A 16791-nucleotide genomic window follows, 5' to 3' on the forward strand; every position below is an offset into this window, starting at 1 on the left:
CCAAAACCTACTATTGGACACTGCACTGCCCTTCAGAGAGACAAGATCCAGCTCCATCAACCAGAACACGGGCACAAGCTCCCCCAACCAGGAAAACATCACAGGACACTAATCCAACCTCATCCGTGGGGGCAGACCACAACCAAGAAGAACTATGATCTTGAGAACTTTTCTTATAAAGCACACTGTTTATTCCCCCTACATATTTCTACCTTCACATTAGCCTTTTTCAGGGCTGTAGAGTTTTCCTTTTTGTTTTTCTTGTTTAAAATTTTCATTTTAAGATTTTTTTTATTTTTTTCACCTTTTTGTGATTTTTCTGATTTGTTTGATATATTTGACTGCTTTTCTTATAGTTCTTTACCAGCTAATCCTGAATATATATAAATATTGTAGTTAATATATATATAAATATTGTGGCTAATCCTGAATATATATAAATCTTTTCCACATATGTCTGTCTATTTTTGCTTTTCTCTTTTTTTAACCTTCTTTTCCACCCCTTCCTTTTCTTTTCTCTGCCTTCTCCTCTTTTTTTCCTCCTTTTTCTTCTCTCTTTTTTCCTTCACTCTTTCTTTTTTCACCAAGTAAGTTAAATTGCTGAGCTTTCTTTGCTATGTTCCCTAGTTTGCACTCTGCTCAGGCTCAGTTTTCCAGATTGAGCTTTAGTTAGCTCTGCTTTTTATTGGTCAATATCACTTTGGGTTTCCCTTGTTCGCCAACTCAATCTCCTGTACTCTTTTCCTTAGAATGCTTTGGTTATAACTGTGTGTGTAGAGTGTGTGTATATATCCCATTATTTCTGTAATTACCTGCTTGATGTGCTTGATCGCTCACTAGAACACAGGCACAAGTCACCCCTAACAAGAAATCAACACAAACCACTCAACCACCCTTTCCCTCCAAGGGCAAAAATCAAAAGGAAGAATGAATTCAACCCTAAAGCCTGGGAGACCTCAATTGGAGCAAGTTAGGAAAAAAAAAAAAATGAAAAGACAGAGAAATACAGCACAAATGAAAGAACAAGGTAGAAACTCACAAGGCCAAATAAACAAATAAGCAATGTACCTGAAAGAGAATTCAGAATAATAATAGTAAAGATACTTCAAAGACGTGAAAATAGAATGAAGAAAATGCAAGAAACAACACAGTTAATACAATCACCAAGGACATAGAAGAAATTAAGAATAAGCAAACAAGTGAGTAACACAATTACTTCAATTAAAAATATTCAAGAAGGAACCAGTAGCAGAGTAACTGGGGCAGAAGAAGGGATAAGTGAGCAGGAAGATAGAATGGTGGAAATAACTGCTGAAGAGCAGAATGAAGGAAGAAGGGTGAAAAAAATTGAGGATAACCTCAGAGAAGTTTGGGCTTCCCTGGTGGCTCATCTGGTAAAGAATCCCCCTGCAATGTGGGAGACCTGTGTTCGATCCCTGAGTTGGGAAGATTCCCTGGAGAAGCAATGGCTACCCACTCCAGTATTCTGGCCTGGAGAATTCCATGGACTGTATACTCCATGGGGTCGCAAAGAGTCAGACACAGCTGAGCAACTTTCACTTCACTTCAGAGACCTTTGGGACAATATTAAACACACTAGCATTCGAGTTATAGGGGTCCCAGAGGAAGAAGAAAAAAGAAAAGCACTGAGAAAAATTTTCAAGAAATTACAGTTGAAAACTTCTCCAACATTGGAAAGGAAATAGTCAATCAAGTCCAAGAAGTGCAGAGAGTCCCTTATAGGATAAACCCAAGGAGAAACACATTGAGACACATATTAATCAAGCTAACAGAGATTAAGCATAAAGAAAGAATATTAAAAGCAGCAAGGGAAAAGCAACAAGTAACATATGAGGGAAAATCCATACAATTAACAGCAGATCTTTCAGCAGAAACTCTGCAGGACAGAAGGGAATGGCAGGATATATTTAAAGTACTGAAAGAAAAAAAAAAAAAAATCTACAACCAAGATTAGTATACCCAGCAAAGATCTCACTCAGAATTGATGGAGGAATCAAAAGCTTTATAGACAACAAAAGTTAAGAGAATTTAGCACCACCAAATCAGCCTTCCAACAAATACTAAAGGGACTTACATAGCCAGTAAAAACAAGAGAAAGGAAAGACCTACCAAAACAAACCCAAAACAATTAAGAAAATGCTAATAGGAATATCAATATATATATCAATAATATAATCAGTATCAACATATATATCAATAATTACCTTAAATGTAAATGGATTAAATGCACCAACCAAAAGATATAGACTGACTTAATGTTAAGATACAAAAGCAAGACCCATATATATGCTGCCTACAGGAGATCCATTTCAGGCCTAGAAACACGTACAGATTGAAAGTAAAAGTATGGAAAAAATACTCCATGTGAATGGAAACCAAAAGAAAGCTGAAGTGGCGATCATTATTTCAGACAAAAATAGACTTTAAAATAAATATAAGAGACAAAGAAGTACACTACATAATGATCAAAGGGTCAATCCAAGAAGAAGACATAAGAATTGTAAATATTTATTCACCCAACATAGGAGCACCTCAATACATAAAGCAAATACTAGCAGGCATAAGAGGGGAAATCAACAAGAACACAATAATAGTAGGGGATGTTAACACTCCATTTAACACCAATGGACAGATCATCAAAACAGAGAATCAATAAGGAAACACAAACCTGAAATGAAACATTAGACCAGATGGACCTAATTGATATCTTCAGGACTTTCTATCCAAATGCAGAAGAATACTTTCTTCTCAAGTGCACATGGAACATTCTCCAGGATAGACTACATCTTGGGCCACAAATCAAGCCTCAGTAAATTTAAGAAAGTTGAAATTGTATCAAGTATCTTCTCTGACCACAACACTATGAGACTAGATATCAACCCCAGGAAAAGAAATGCAAAAAACACAAACTCATGGAGATTAAATAATACATTATTAAATATCAAAGAGGTCATTGAAAGTATAAGAAGGGAAATAAAAAGATTCCTAGAAACAAATGACAATGAAAACACAATGACCCAAAACCTATGGGATTCAGCAAAAGCAGTTCTAAGAGGGAAGTTTATAGCAATACAATCATACCTCAAGAAAGAAGAGAAACATATAATAGACAACCTAACTTAACACCTAAAACAACTGGGAAAAGAACAAAACCCCCCAAAATTAGTAGAAGGAAAGAAATCATAAAGATCAGAGCAGAAATAAATAAAAAAGAAATGAAGGAAACAGTGGCAAAGATTAATAAAACTAAAAGCTGGTTCTTTGAGAAGATAAACCAAATTAACAAATCACTAGCCAGACTCATCAAGGTAAAAAAGAGAGAAAAATCAAATCAACAAAATTAGAAATGAAAAAGGAGAGCTTAAACAGGCAATGCAGAAATACAAAGGCTCTTAAGAGGGTATTATGAGCAACTATATACTAATAAAATGCAGTCCATGGAACTCTCCAGGCCAGAATACTGGAGTGGGTGGCCTTTCCCTTCTCCAGGGGATTTTCCCAACCCAGGGATTGAATGCAGGTCTCCCGCATTGCAGGTGGATTCTTTACCAGCTGAGCCACAAAGGAAGCCCAATAAAATGGACAGTTCAGTTCAGCTCAGTTGCTCAGTCGTGTCCGACTCTTTGCGACCCCATGAATTGCAGCACGCTAGGCCTCCCTGTCCATCACCATCTCCCGGAGTTCACTCAAACTCATGTCCATCGAGTCGGTGATGCCATCCAGCCATCTCATCCTCTGTCGTCCCCTTTTCCTCCTGCCCCCAATCCCTCCCAGCATCAGAGTCTTCCCATGAGTCAGCTCTTCACATGAGGTGGCCAAAGTACTGGAGTTTCAGCTTTAGCATCATTCCTTCCAAAGAACACCCAGGACTGATCTCCTTTAGAATGGACTGGTTGGATCTCCTTGCAGTCCAAGGGACTCTCAAGAGTCTTCTCCAACACCACAGTGCAAAAGCATCAATTCTTCAGCGCTCAATGGACAACCAAGAGGAAATAGATTCTTAGGAAAGTTCAAGCTCCCAAGACTGAACCAAGAAGAAGTAGATATTATGAACAACCAGTTACAAACACTAAAATAAAAACTGTGATCAGAGATCTCCCTAAAAACAAAAGCCCAGAGCCATATGGCTTCACAAGGGAATTCTATCAGACATTTAGAGAAGAGCTAATGCCTATTTTTCTGAAACTCTTCCAAAAAGTTGCAGAGGAAGGAATACTTCCAAACTCATTCTACGAGGCCGCCATCACCCTGATACTAAAACCAGACAAAGACAATACAAAAAAAAAAAAAATTACAGGCCAATATCACTGATGAATATAGATGCAAAGATCCTCAAGAAAATTCTAGCAAGCAAAACTCAGCAACACATTAAAAAGCTCATACACCAAGATCAAGTTGGGTTTGTTCTAGGGATGTAAGGATTCTTCAGTATACACAACTCAATCAGTGTGATACACCATCTTAACAAACTGAAAGGTAAAAACCATATGATCATCTCAATAGAAGCAAAAAAAAAAAAAAAAAAGCCTTTGACAAAATTCAGCACCCATTTATGATAAAAACGTGTCAAAAAAGCAGGCATAGAAGGAACCTACCTCAACATAGTAAAGACCAAATATGATCAGCCCACAGCAAACATTATTCTCAGTGGTGAAAAACTAAAAGCATTCCCTCTAAGATCAAGACAAGACAAGGGTGTCCACTCTCACCACTGTTATTCAACATAGTTTTGGAAGTCCTAGCTATGGCAATTAGAGAAGAAAAAGAAATAAATCCAGATCAGAAAAGAAGAAGTAAAACTCTCACTGTTTGCAGGTGACATGATAGTATACATAGAAAACCCAAAAGAAACTATCAGAAAAATACTAGAGCTAATCAGTGAATTCAGCAAAGTCGTGGGATACAAGGTCAACACACAGAAATCACTTGCATTCCTATATACCGATAATGAAAAATCAGAAAGAGAAATTAAGGAATCAATCCCATTCACCATTGCAGTGAAAAGAATAAAATATCTAGGAATAAACCTACCTAAGGAGACAAGATAACTGTTATGGAAAATTATAAGACACTGATGAAAGAAATCAAAGATGGAGAGCGAGTCCATGTTCCTGGGTAGGAAGAATCAATATTGTGAAAGTAACTATACTACCAAGTGCATCTGCAGATTCTGTGTGATCTCTATCAAATTACCAATGGCATTTTTCATAGACCTAAAACAAAAACTTTCACAATTCATGTGAGCTTAGTCAGTCATGTCTGACTCTTTGAGACACGATAAACTATAGCCTGCCAGGTTCCTCCATCCATGAGGATTCTCCAGGCAAGAATAGTGGAGTGGGCTGCCATGCCCTCCTCCAGGGGATTTCCCAATCCAGGGATCAAACCCAGGTCTTCCGCATTGCAGACAGATTCTCTACCATCTTTACCAGGGAAGCCCACAATTTATGTGGAAACACAAAAGACCGTGAAGAGCCAAAGCAGTCTTGAGAAAGAATGGAGCTGGAGGAATCAATCTTCCTGACTTCAGACTATACTACAAACCCATAGTCATCAAACAGTATGGAACTGGTACAAAACAGAAATATAGACCAATGGAACAAGATAGAGAGCCCAGAGATAAACCCACACACCTATGGGTACTTTGTTTCTTTACAAAGGAGGCAGGAATATACAATGGGGCAAAAATAGTCTCTTCAGTAAGTGGTGCTGGGAAAACTGGACAGCTATGTGCAAAAGAATGAAATCAGAATACTTCCTAACACCATACACAAAGATAAACTCAAAATGGATTAAAACCCTAAATATAAGAACAGAAACTATAAAACTCTTAGAGGAAAACATAGGCAGAACACTCAGTGACATAAATCAACACTCAGTGACATAAATCAAAGTAAGATCTTTCATGACTCACCTCCTGGAGTAATGGAAATAAAAGCAAATATAAATAAGTGGGACCTAATTAAACTTAAAAGCTTTTGCACAGCAAAGGAAACTACAAACATGGTGAAAAGACAACCCTCAGAATAGGAGAAAATAATATCAAAGGAGACAACTGACAAAGAATTAATTTCCAAAATATACAAGCAGCTCATACAACTCAAAACCATAAAAACAAACAACCCAATCAAAAAGTCGGAAAAAAATCTCAATACATTTCTCCAAAGAAGGCATAGAGTTAGCTAACAAACACATGAAAAGATGCTCAACATCACTCATTATCAGAGAGATGCAAATCAAAACCACAATGAGGTACCATCTCATGCTGGTCAGAATCAGTTCAGTTCAGTCGCTCAGCCGTGTCCAGCTCTTTGCGACACCATGAACCGCAGCGCACCAGGCCTCCCAGTCCATCACCAACTCCCAGAGTCCACCCAACCCACGTCCACTGAGTCGGTGATGCCATCCAACCATCTCATCCTCTGTTGTCCCCTTCTCCTCCTGCCCTCAATCTTTCCTAGCATCAGGGTCTTTTCCAATGAGTCAGCTCTTCGCATCAGGTGGCCAAAGTATTCGGGTTTCAGCTTCAACATCAGTCCTTCCAATGAACACCCAGGACTGATCTCCGTTAGGATGGACTGGTTGGATCTCCTTGCAGTCCAAGGGACTCTCAAGAGTCTTCTCCAACACCACAGTTCAAAATCATCAATTCTGGTCAGAATGGCTGCCATCAAAAAGAAATGCAAATCAAAACCACTATGAGGTACCATTTCACACCAGTCAGAATGGCTGCGATCCAGAAGTCTACAAGTAATAAATGCTGGAGAGGGTGTGGAGAAAAGGGAACCCTCTTACACTGTTGGTGGGAATGCAAACTAGTACAGCCACTATGGAGAACAGTGTGGAGATTCCTTAAAAAACTGGAACTAGAACTGCCTTATGATCCAGCAATCCCACTGCTGGGCATACACACTGAGGAAACCAGAAGGGAAAGAGACACGTGTACCCCAATGTTCATCGCAGCACTGTTTATAATAGCCAGGACATGGAAGCAACCTAGATGTCCATCAGCAGATGATGAATGGATAAGAAAGCTATGGTACATATACACAATGGAGTATTACTCAGCCATTAAAAAGAATACATTTGAATCAGTTCTAATGAGGTGGATGAAACTGGAGCCTATTATACAGAGTGAAGTAAGCCAGAAAGAAAAATACCAATACAGTATACTAACGCATATATATGGAATTTAGAAAGATGGTAACAATAACCCTGTATGCGAGACAGCAAAAGAGACACTGATGTATAGAACAGTCTTATGGACTCTGTGGGAGAGGGAGAGGGTGGGAAGATTTGGGAGAATGGCATTGAAACATGTAAAATATCATGTATGAAACGAGTTGCCAGTCCAGGTTCGATGCACCATACTGGATGCTTGGGGCTGGTGCACTGGGACGACCCAGAGGGATGGTATGGGGAGGGAGGAGGGAGGAGGGTTCAGGATGGGGAACACATGTATACCTGTGGCGGATTCATTTTGATATTTGGCAAAACTAATACAATTATGTAAAGTTTAAAAATAAAATTAAAAAAAAAAAAGAAAGATGGTAACAATAACCCTGTGTACGAGACAGCAAAAGAGACACTGATGTATAGAACAGTCTTAGGACTTTGTGGGAGAGGGAGAGGGTGGGAAGATTTGGGAGAATGGCATTGAAACATGTAAAATATCATGTATGAAACGAGTTGCCAGTCCAGGTTCGATGCACGATACTGGATGCTTGGGGCTGGTGCACTGGGACGACCCAGAGGGATGGTATGGGGAGGGAGGAGGGAGGAGGGTTCAGGATGGGGAACACATGTATACCTGTGGTGGATTCATTTTGATATTTGGCAAAACTAATACAATTATGTAAAGTTTAAAAATAAAATAAAATTAAAAAAAAATAAGAAAACAAGAAAAAAAAAGTCTACGAGCAATAAATGCTGGAGACGGTGTGGAGAAAAGGGAACACTCTTGCATTGCTGGTGGGAATGTAAATTGATACAGCCATTATAGAAGATGGTATGGAGATGCCTTAAAAAACTAAAATCACCATATGACCCAGCAATCCCACTCCTAGGCATATACCCTGAGGAAAACAAAATTGAAAAGACCCATGAACCCCAGTGTTCATTGCAGCACTGTTTACAATAGCTAGAACATGGAAGCAACCTAGATGTCCATTGACAGATGAATGGATAAAGAAGCTGTGGTACATATACACAATGGAATATTATTCAGCCATAATAAAGGAACACATTTGAGTCAGTTTTAATGAGGTAGACGAACCTGGAGCCTATTATACAGAGTGAAGTAAGTCAGAAAGAGAAATGTAAATATTGTATCAGATCAGATCAGTCACTCAGTCGTGACTGAGCCTAGGGACTAGGGATCTCTTCAAGAAAATCAGAGATACCAAAGGAACATTTCATGCAAAGATGAGCTCGATGAAGGACAGAAATGGTATGGACCTAACAGAAGCAGAAGATATTAAGAAGAGATGGCAAGAATACACAAAAGAACTGTACAAAAAAGATCTTCACGACCCAGATAATCACGATGGTGTGATCACTGACCTAGAGCCAGACATCCTGGAATGTGAAGTCAAGTGGGCCTTAGAAAGCATCACTACGAACAAAGCTAGTGGAGGTGATGGAATTCCAGTTGAGCTATTCCAAATTCTGAAAGATGATGCTGTGAAAGTGCTGCACTCAATATGCCAGCAAATTTGGAAATTTGGTAAATATTGTATACTGACACATATATATGGAATCTAGAAAGATGGTACTGATGAATTTACTTGTAGGGCAACAGTGGAGAAACAGACATGGAGAACAGATCTACGGACACTGAGGGGTGGGGGGGAGTGGGGAGAAGGTGAGATGTATGGAGAGAGTAACATCAGATCAGATGAGTTGCTCAGTCGTGTCCTACTCTTTGCGACCCCATGAATCCCAGCACGCCAGGCCTCCCTGTCCATCACCAGCTCCCGGAGTTCACCCAGACTCACATCCATCGAGTCAGTGATGCCATCCAGCCATCTCATCCTCTGTTGTCCCCTTCTCCTCCTGCCCCCAATCCCTCCCAGCATCAGAGTCAACTCTTCCAATGAGTCAACTCTTTGCATGAGGTGGCCAAAGTACTGGAGTTTCAGCTTCAGCATCATTCCTTCCAAAGAAATCCCAGGGCTGATCTCCTTCAGAATGGACTGGTTGGATCTCCTTGTAGTCCAAGGGACTCTCAAGAGTCTTCTCCAACACCACAGCTCAAAAGCATCAATTCTTAGGAGCTCAGCCTTCTTCACAGTCCAACTCTCACATCCATACATGACCACAGGAAAAACCATAGCCTTGACTAGACAAACCTTTGTTGGCAAAGTAATGTCTCTGCTTTTGAATATGCTATGTAGGTTGGTCATAACTTTCCTTCCAAGGAGTAAGCGTCTTTTAATTTCATGGCTGCAATCACCATCTGCAGTGATTTTGGAGCCCCAAAAAATAAAGTCTGACACTGTTTCCACTGTTTCCCCATCTATTTCCCATGAAGTGGTGGGACTGGATGCCATGATCTTTGTTTTCTGAATGTTGAGCTTTAAGCCAACTTTTTCACTCTCCACTTTCACTTTCATCAAGAGGCTTTTGAGTTCCTCTTCACTTTCTGCCATAAGGGTGGTGTCATCTGCATATCTGAGGTTATTGATATTTCTCCCGGCAATCTTGATTCCAGCTTGTGTTTCTTCCAGTCCAGCATTTCTCATGATGTACTCTGCATATAAGTTAAATAAACAGGGTGACAATATACAGCCTTGACAAACTCCTTTTTCTATTTGGAACCAGTCTGTTGTTCCATGTCCAGTTCTAACTGTTGCTTCCTGACCTGCATACAAATTTCTCAAGAGGCAGATCAGGTGGTCTGGTATTCCCATCTCTTTCAGAATTTTCCACAGTTTATTGTGATCCACACAGTCAAAGGCTTTGGCATAGTCAATAAAGCAGAAAGAGATGTTTTTCTGGAACTCTCTTGCTTTTTCCATGATCCAGTGGATGTTGGCAATTTGATCTCTGGTTCCTCTGCCTTTTCTAAAACCAGCTTGAACAGCAGGAAGTTCATGGGTCACATATTGCTGAAGCCTGGCTTGGAGAATTTTGAGCATTACTTTACTAGCATGTGAGATGAGTGCAGTTGTGCGGTAGTTTGAGCATTCTTTGGCATTGCCTTTCTTTGGGATTGGAAACGAAACTGACCTTTTCCAGTCCTGTGGCCACTGCTGAGTTTTCCAAATTTGCTGGCATATTGAGTGCAGCACTTTCATAGCATCATCTTTCAGAATTTGGAATAGCTCAACTGGAATTCCATCACCTCCACTAGCTTTGTTTGTAGTGATGCTTTCTAAGGCCCACTTGACTTCACATTCCAGGATGTCTGGCTCTAGGTCAGTGATCACACCATCGTGATTATCTGGGTCATGAAGATCTTTTTTGTACAGTTCTTCTGTGTATTCTTGCCATCTCTTCTTAATATCTTCTGCTTCTGTTAGGTCCATACCAATTCTGTCCTTCATCGAGCTCATCTTTGCATGAAATGTTCCTTTGGTATCTCTGATTTTCTTGAAGAGATCCCTAGTCTTTCCCATTCTGTTGTTTTCCTCTATTTCTTTGCATTGATCGCTGAAGAAGGCTTTCTTATCTCTTCTTGCTATTCTTTGGAACTCTGCATTCAGATGTTTATATCTTTCCTTTTCTCCTTTGCTTTTCGCTTCTCTTCTTTTCACAGCTATTTGTAAGGCCTCCCCAGACAGCCATTTTGCTTTTTTGCATTTCTTTTCTATGGAGAGTAACATAGAAACTCACAATACCATATGTAAAATAGATAGCAAGCAGGAATTTGCTGTATGACTCAGGGAACTCAAACAGGCCCTGTGACAATCTAGATGGGTGGGATGGGGAGGAGGATGGGAGGGAGGTTTGGGAGGGAGGGAATATGGATGATTCTTGTTGATGTTTGACAGAAAACAACAAAATTCTGTAAGGCAATCATCCTTCAATTAAAAACTAAAGTGGCAAAAAAGGTCTACAGATGATGGAGAGGGTGTGGAGAAAAGGGAACCCTCCTACAGTGTTGGTGTAAGTTGATGCAGCCGCTGTGGAAAACAGTGTAGAGGTTCCTCAGAAAACTAAAAATAGAATTACTGTATGATCCAGTAGTCCCACTCCTGGGCATATACCCAGACAAAATTATAATTTAAGAAGATACATGCACCGCTATGTTCATGGCAGCCCTATTCACAGTAGCCAAGACTGGAAATAACCTGAACGTCCACTGACAGATGAGTGGTAAAGAAGATGTGGTGTGTGTCTGCGTGTGTATGTGCACATACAGTGGAATGTTACTCAGCCATAGAAAGAAGGTGATAATGCCATCGGCAGCATCGTGGATGTGACTAGAGATTAACATAGTAAGTAAGTCAAAAAGAGAAAGACAAATGTCATACGATATCACTTTGATGTGAAACCTCAAATAGAGCACAAATGAACCTATATACAAAACAGAAATGGACTCACGGAGAACAGACTTGTGGTTGCCAAAGGGGAGGAGGATGTGGGAGGGGAGGAGGATGTGGGAGGGAAGGGCCGGGAATTTGGAATTAGCAGATGTAAACTGTTATATATAGGATGGATAAACAACAAGGTCCTACTGTATAGCACAGGGAACTATAGTCCACCTCCTATAATAAACCATAGTGGAAAAGAATATTAAAAAAGGATGTCTATGTGTATACAACTCAGTCACTTTCCTGTACATCAGAGATTGGCACACTGTAAATCAACTATGCTTCAATTTTAAAAGTAAACTTTCTAGTAGTCACAGTAAAAAATAAACAGAAGCAGATTAATTTTAATAAATATTTTACTTGACCCAGTATACCCAAAATATTATTTCAACATGTGTTGTTGTTGCTCAGTTGTGTCTGACTCTTTGTAATCCCATGGACTGCAGCACACCAGCCTTCCCTGTCCTTTGCTATCTCCTGGAGTTTGCTCAAACTCTTGTCCATTGATTCAGTTATTGCATCCAACCATCTCATCCTCTGCCGTCCCCTTCTTCTGCCTTCAGTCTTTGCCAGCACCAGGGTGTTTTCCAGTGAGTCAGCTCTTCAAGTCAGGTGGCCAAAGTATTGGAGCTTCAGCTTCAGCATCAGTCCTTCCAATGAATATTCATGGTTGATTTCCTTTAGGATTGATTGGTTGGATCTCCTTGCTGTTCAAGGGACTCTCAAGAGTCTTCTCTAGCACCACAGTTTGAAAGCATCAACTCTTTGGCGCTCAGCCTTCTTTATGGTCCAGCTCTCACATCCATACATCTCACATTTCCACGTGTTATGAGTATTAAATTATTGAAGTATCATATATATATATGTGTGTATATATATATAAATATTTTTAGTAAATATTCTGATGTGTATTATATAAATAGCACTTCACAATTCAAACTAGCCACCTTTTAAGCACTGAACATCCATTTGTAGATGGTGCCAATAGTATCAGGCAGAGAAGTCATAGACAAGTCACCAAAAACCAAAGATTTTAAAGCAGACGGGAAAAAACCATGTTATATACATAGAATCAATATCTGAATGTCCATTGGCTCCTCATTAGAGACAACAGTGGCCAGAAAACAATGACCTTTTATATGCTGAAAGAAAAACACTGTCAACCCCAAATTCTGTAAACAATGAAAATATTCTTCCAGAATGAAGGTAAAATAAAGGCATTTTCAGATAAAAGAAAACAAAGCTGATGCATCATCAGCAGTTCTGCAGTATAAGACATGCTAAAGGAAGTTCTTCAAGTTAAAAGGAAATAATGCCAGATGTAATCTTAAGAAGGAAATGAAGAGTATTAAAAGTGGTGACTGTCTGGATAAATATATGTATTATAGAAATATGTAACTAATTTTTCCTCTCAGTTTCTTTGGTATGCATGCGGCTGCTGATGCTGCTGCATCGCTTCAGTTGTGTCCGACTCTGTGCGACCCCATAGATAGCAGCCCACTAGGCTCCTCTGTCCCTGGGATTCTCCAGGCAAGAATACTGGAGTGGGTTTCCATTTCCTTCTCCAATGCATGAAAGTGAAAAGTCAAAGTGAAGTCGCTCAGTCGTGTCCGACTCTTTGCAACCCCATGGACTGGAGCCTACCAGGCTTGGTATGCATATGCTTGTTTAAAGCAAAAATATAATCTTGTGTTATGGAGTTTATCATGTAAGTGGATGTAATGTATATGACAACGTGAATATAGAATTCATTAAGGTCTGGACTGGAAAAGTTTTGTCTCCAGGGATGCCTGAATGACTGTTTTTTGCTTCCTGACCAAGATAAGGGCAATGGATGTGCTCTTATTTTATTTTTTTTATAATTTTCTTTCTTTCTTTGACTGTATTAGGTCTTTGCTGCTGCATGGACTTTTCTGTAGCTGTGGAGTGTTGGGGTTACCCTCCAGTTGCAGTGCATGAACTTCTCAGTGTGATGGCTTCTCTTGCTGCACAGCCCAGGCTCTAGGGCATGAGGGCTTCAGTGGTTATGGCATGTGGACTCAGTAATTGCAGCTCCCAGGTTCCAGAGCACAGGTTCAGTAGTTTTGCACAAGCTTAGCTGCTCTCAGGAATGTGGGAACTTCTGGCTCAGGGACTGAACCTGTGTCTCCTGCATTGGCAGGCAGATTCTTTACCACTGAGCAACCAGGGAAGCCCTGGATGTACTCTTTAAATGCTACTGACCACCCTCAGGGTCATCTTCACTTGATTTGCAACTGGCTTATATGGTATGTCAAGCCATGCTTGATGCATAAAAAGCCCCTGCTGAGTGTTTCTCCTTTAAGCTCCCCCAAACCAAGAATTCTTGTCTATTAATAGATCCAATGACACAGCATAGTCTGTGCATGCAAATAAGGAGACTCATGAAGCATCTCTGGCTTCCAATACTTTCCTACACAGTTTTTATTTTGCTGCAGTGTACCCTTCGGGCTTCCAGGTGGCTCAGTGGTAAAGAATCCACCTGCCAATGCAGGAGATGCAGGTTTGATCCCTGGGTCAAGAATATTCCCTGAAGAAGGAAATGGCAACCCTCTTCTGTCTTCTTGCCTGGGAAATTCCATGGACAGAGGAGCCTGACAGGAGGACAGAGGAGCCATGTGGTTGCAAAAGAGTCAATGACTAAATAACAACAACAAAATTGTACTGTTTACCTTCCATGAGCAGTCTCGGAGTGAGCTGATGAGTCCTGTCAACTTTATGATCTGGGAATGTCTTTGTAATAACTTTGTAACAACTACAACATGAAGAAGAACCATATGTTTGCAAGGTTTTTACCTTCTATGTGAAATCATATATTAGCTCTAAATATGCTGTGAAAAACTAAGAATGTATATTATGATTCTCAGCAGCCACCAAAAATGCAAAGCTAAAAAACGAATATGTAAATTAAAGTGGAATCTTAAAAAAAGTCAAAACAAACATACACCCTGTAAAAAATGTAAGCCTAATGAAGGATATAAGTGGTGGAGTGCAATTCTGTCCCTCTCTAAAATATCAAATAATCTGGGACAGCTTGTTTTCTTCCAGATATTTTTGTATGCACCTATGCATATAGAGATAAAGAATTTTTCAACACATATTGACTGGGAGTTTGCTTTTTCATATGAATCGATAATATATCACAGTCAAATTCCAATGTCAGGCATACAAATCTACCTCATTCTGTTTAATGGCTTTATAACATATCATGGGCTAAATGCAGTATAAATTGCTTATCTATTCCTTTATTGATAGATAATGTAGGTTGTCTTGAAAATTTCACCATTGTATTAGTTTCCATTGTTGCTATAACAAATTATAACAAATTCAGTGGCTAAAACAACATAAATGTATTCTCCTATAGTTGTGGAGGTCAGAAGTGTGAAATCAGTTTCACTGACTTAAGGTCAGGTTCTCAGCAGGGCTGGTTCTTTCTGCCTTGGCTGTAGGGCGAGGGGTGGGGAATTTGTTTCCTGGTCTTGTTTTCATCTTCTAGTGGCCCCCTATTTTCCTTGTCTGTGGCCTTTTCAAGCATCTTTAAAGTATATCATTTCAGTCTCTGCTTCCATCATTACATAGCCTTCTCTTCTAACTCCTTTTGTGTTCTTCTTACAAGGACTGTTAAGATTACACCAGATCACCCTGTATAATAATCCAGAATAATCTCTCCCCCGTTCAAAATCCTTCAACAGATCCTCAAAGTCCCATTTGTCATATGTACAATGTTTACAGGTTTATCATTCAACCTACCATAACCATTAACTTACAAGTAATGTTTTAGTGAACATCCGTGAGCAGATATCCCTGCCCAGTTGTGTGATTATTCCTTGTAGTAGAACCCTAGAAGTAGAAATGCAAAGTCATAGTGATGTACCTTTTACCTTTTGATAGATTCTAATAATATCCACTAAGCTTTGTACTGTTTGTCATTCCCTTCAGCCCTTTCATAAAATAATTGGTATCTGCCTTCTTACATTTTGTGTTTGACTGAGATTCTCTTGGAAAGTCTTACCTTCTCAGCATTTGCTTTTTGCACCTGTGTAGTACTTTAGTTCTTCTAATTTTTTCTAGTCAACAAACCCATCTGACAATATAGCTTGGAGATCTGTCTACCTGAATTCACTTAGGAGCTCCACCACTTGAACAGTATTAGCTAGGAAAGATTTTGTAACTTTTCTGGACTGTTTCTTGATCTGCAAAATTATTTATAGTGTCTTCCTAATAGAATATCTATGAAACTTAAATTGGCTACTGTATAAAAAGTTTCTATCATAGTCTCTAACATCTTTGTGACCCCATGGACTATAGCCCACCAGGCTCCTCTGTCCATGGAATTCTCCAGGCAAGAATACTGCAGTGGGTAGCTATTGTCTTCTGACCAGGGATCCAACCCTGGTCTCCTGCACTGCAGGCTGATTCTCTACCATCTGAGACACCAGGGAAGCCCATCAATCGACATTAACCAATATTATTTTTTTATTCTTTGCTTTATGTCTCAGAAATTCCTTTTTATTTCTGTTCTACTAGTTATATTTCTCCTACTTTTCCAGCATTGCTCTAAACGTACTCTGATTTTTTTTTTCATTTAATTTGGATTTTGAATTGGAAGGAGGAGATAAATGGACTCTGACAGATCCCAGGGTGCAATATAAATTCCTTCTCAGCAGGAAATTTGCCCTTTTTTCCCATACCCTCACAAACATGCCATGTGTCTTTGCTCCAAGTGGGTACTCGATAAATATTTGTTTGTTAGTTGATGGGTGGTTCCAAAAGTAACATAAATAGTTGCTTTGAAATATTTAGAATCCTGAGACATTTTCAGAATAGTTGCTACACATCCCAGTGTCACCTTCTTACCAAGACTTCCAGGGGAGATGTTCCTGGGTAAACAGGAATGGGTTTGCCGTTACAGGAGTCAGTGACATTTAGGGATATCGCTGTGCTCTTCAGCCGGGACGAGTGGTTGCACCTGGATGCTGCCCAGAGAACCTTGTACCGGGAGGTGATGCTGGAGAACTACAGCACCCTGGTCTCGCTGGGTAAGGAGGCTTGCCTGTCATGGAGAGTCCGCTGTGGGAGGACTTTATAGCTCCTTTGGAGGTTCAGAGTCTGCAGGTTTCTGTCCTCTGCCCTGGGAAAGGACAAATCTCTGTAGAATTAAAAGTGTACCTGTTTGTTCTGATGCCCTTCATGCTGCTCTTTGTCCTCTGCCTTC

At 39.9% G+C, this 16791-nt stretch overlaps 1 protein-coding gene across 2 annotated transcripts in view; it reads left to right on the forward strand.

Annotated features, from left to right (window-relative positions):
- The window catches only part of ZNF354C (zinc finger protein 354C), a 51538-nt gene that overhangs the window by 26172 nt on the left and 8575 nt on the right, over positions 1-16791 (forward strand). For both annotated transcript variants that reach the window (XM_025294061.3, XM_025294064.3), the window contains exon 3: positions 16489-16615. In XM_025294061.3, coding sequence (XP_025149846.3) covers positions 16489-16615 — 127 coding nt within the window. The remainder of the gene's footprint in view (positions 1-16488; positions 16616-16791) is intronic.

This window comes from Bubalus bubalis, chromosome 9, assembly GCF_019923935.1.
Source record: "Bubalus bubalis isolate 160015118507 breed Murrah chromosome 9, NDDB_SH_1, whole genome shotgun sequence".
Lineage (NCBI taxonomy): Eukaryota > Metazoa > Chordata > Mammalia > Artiodactyla > Bovidae > Bubalus > Bubalus bubalis.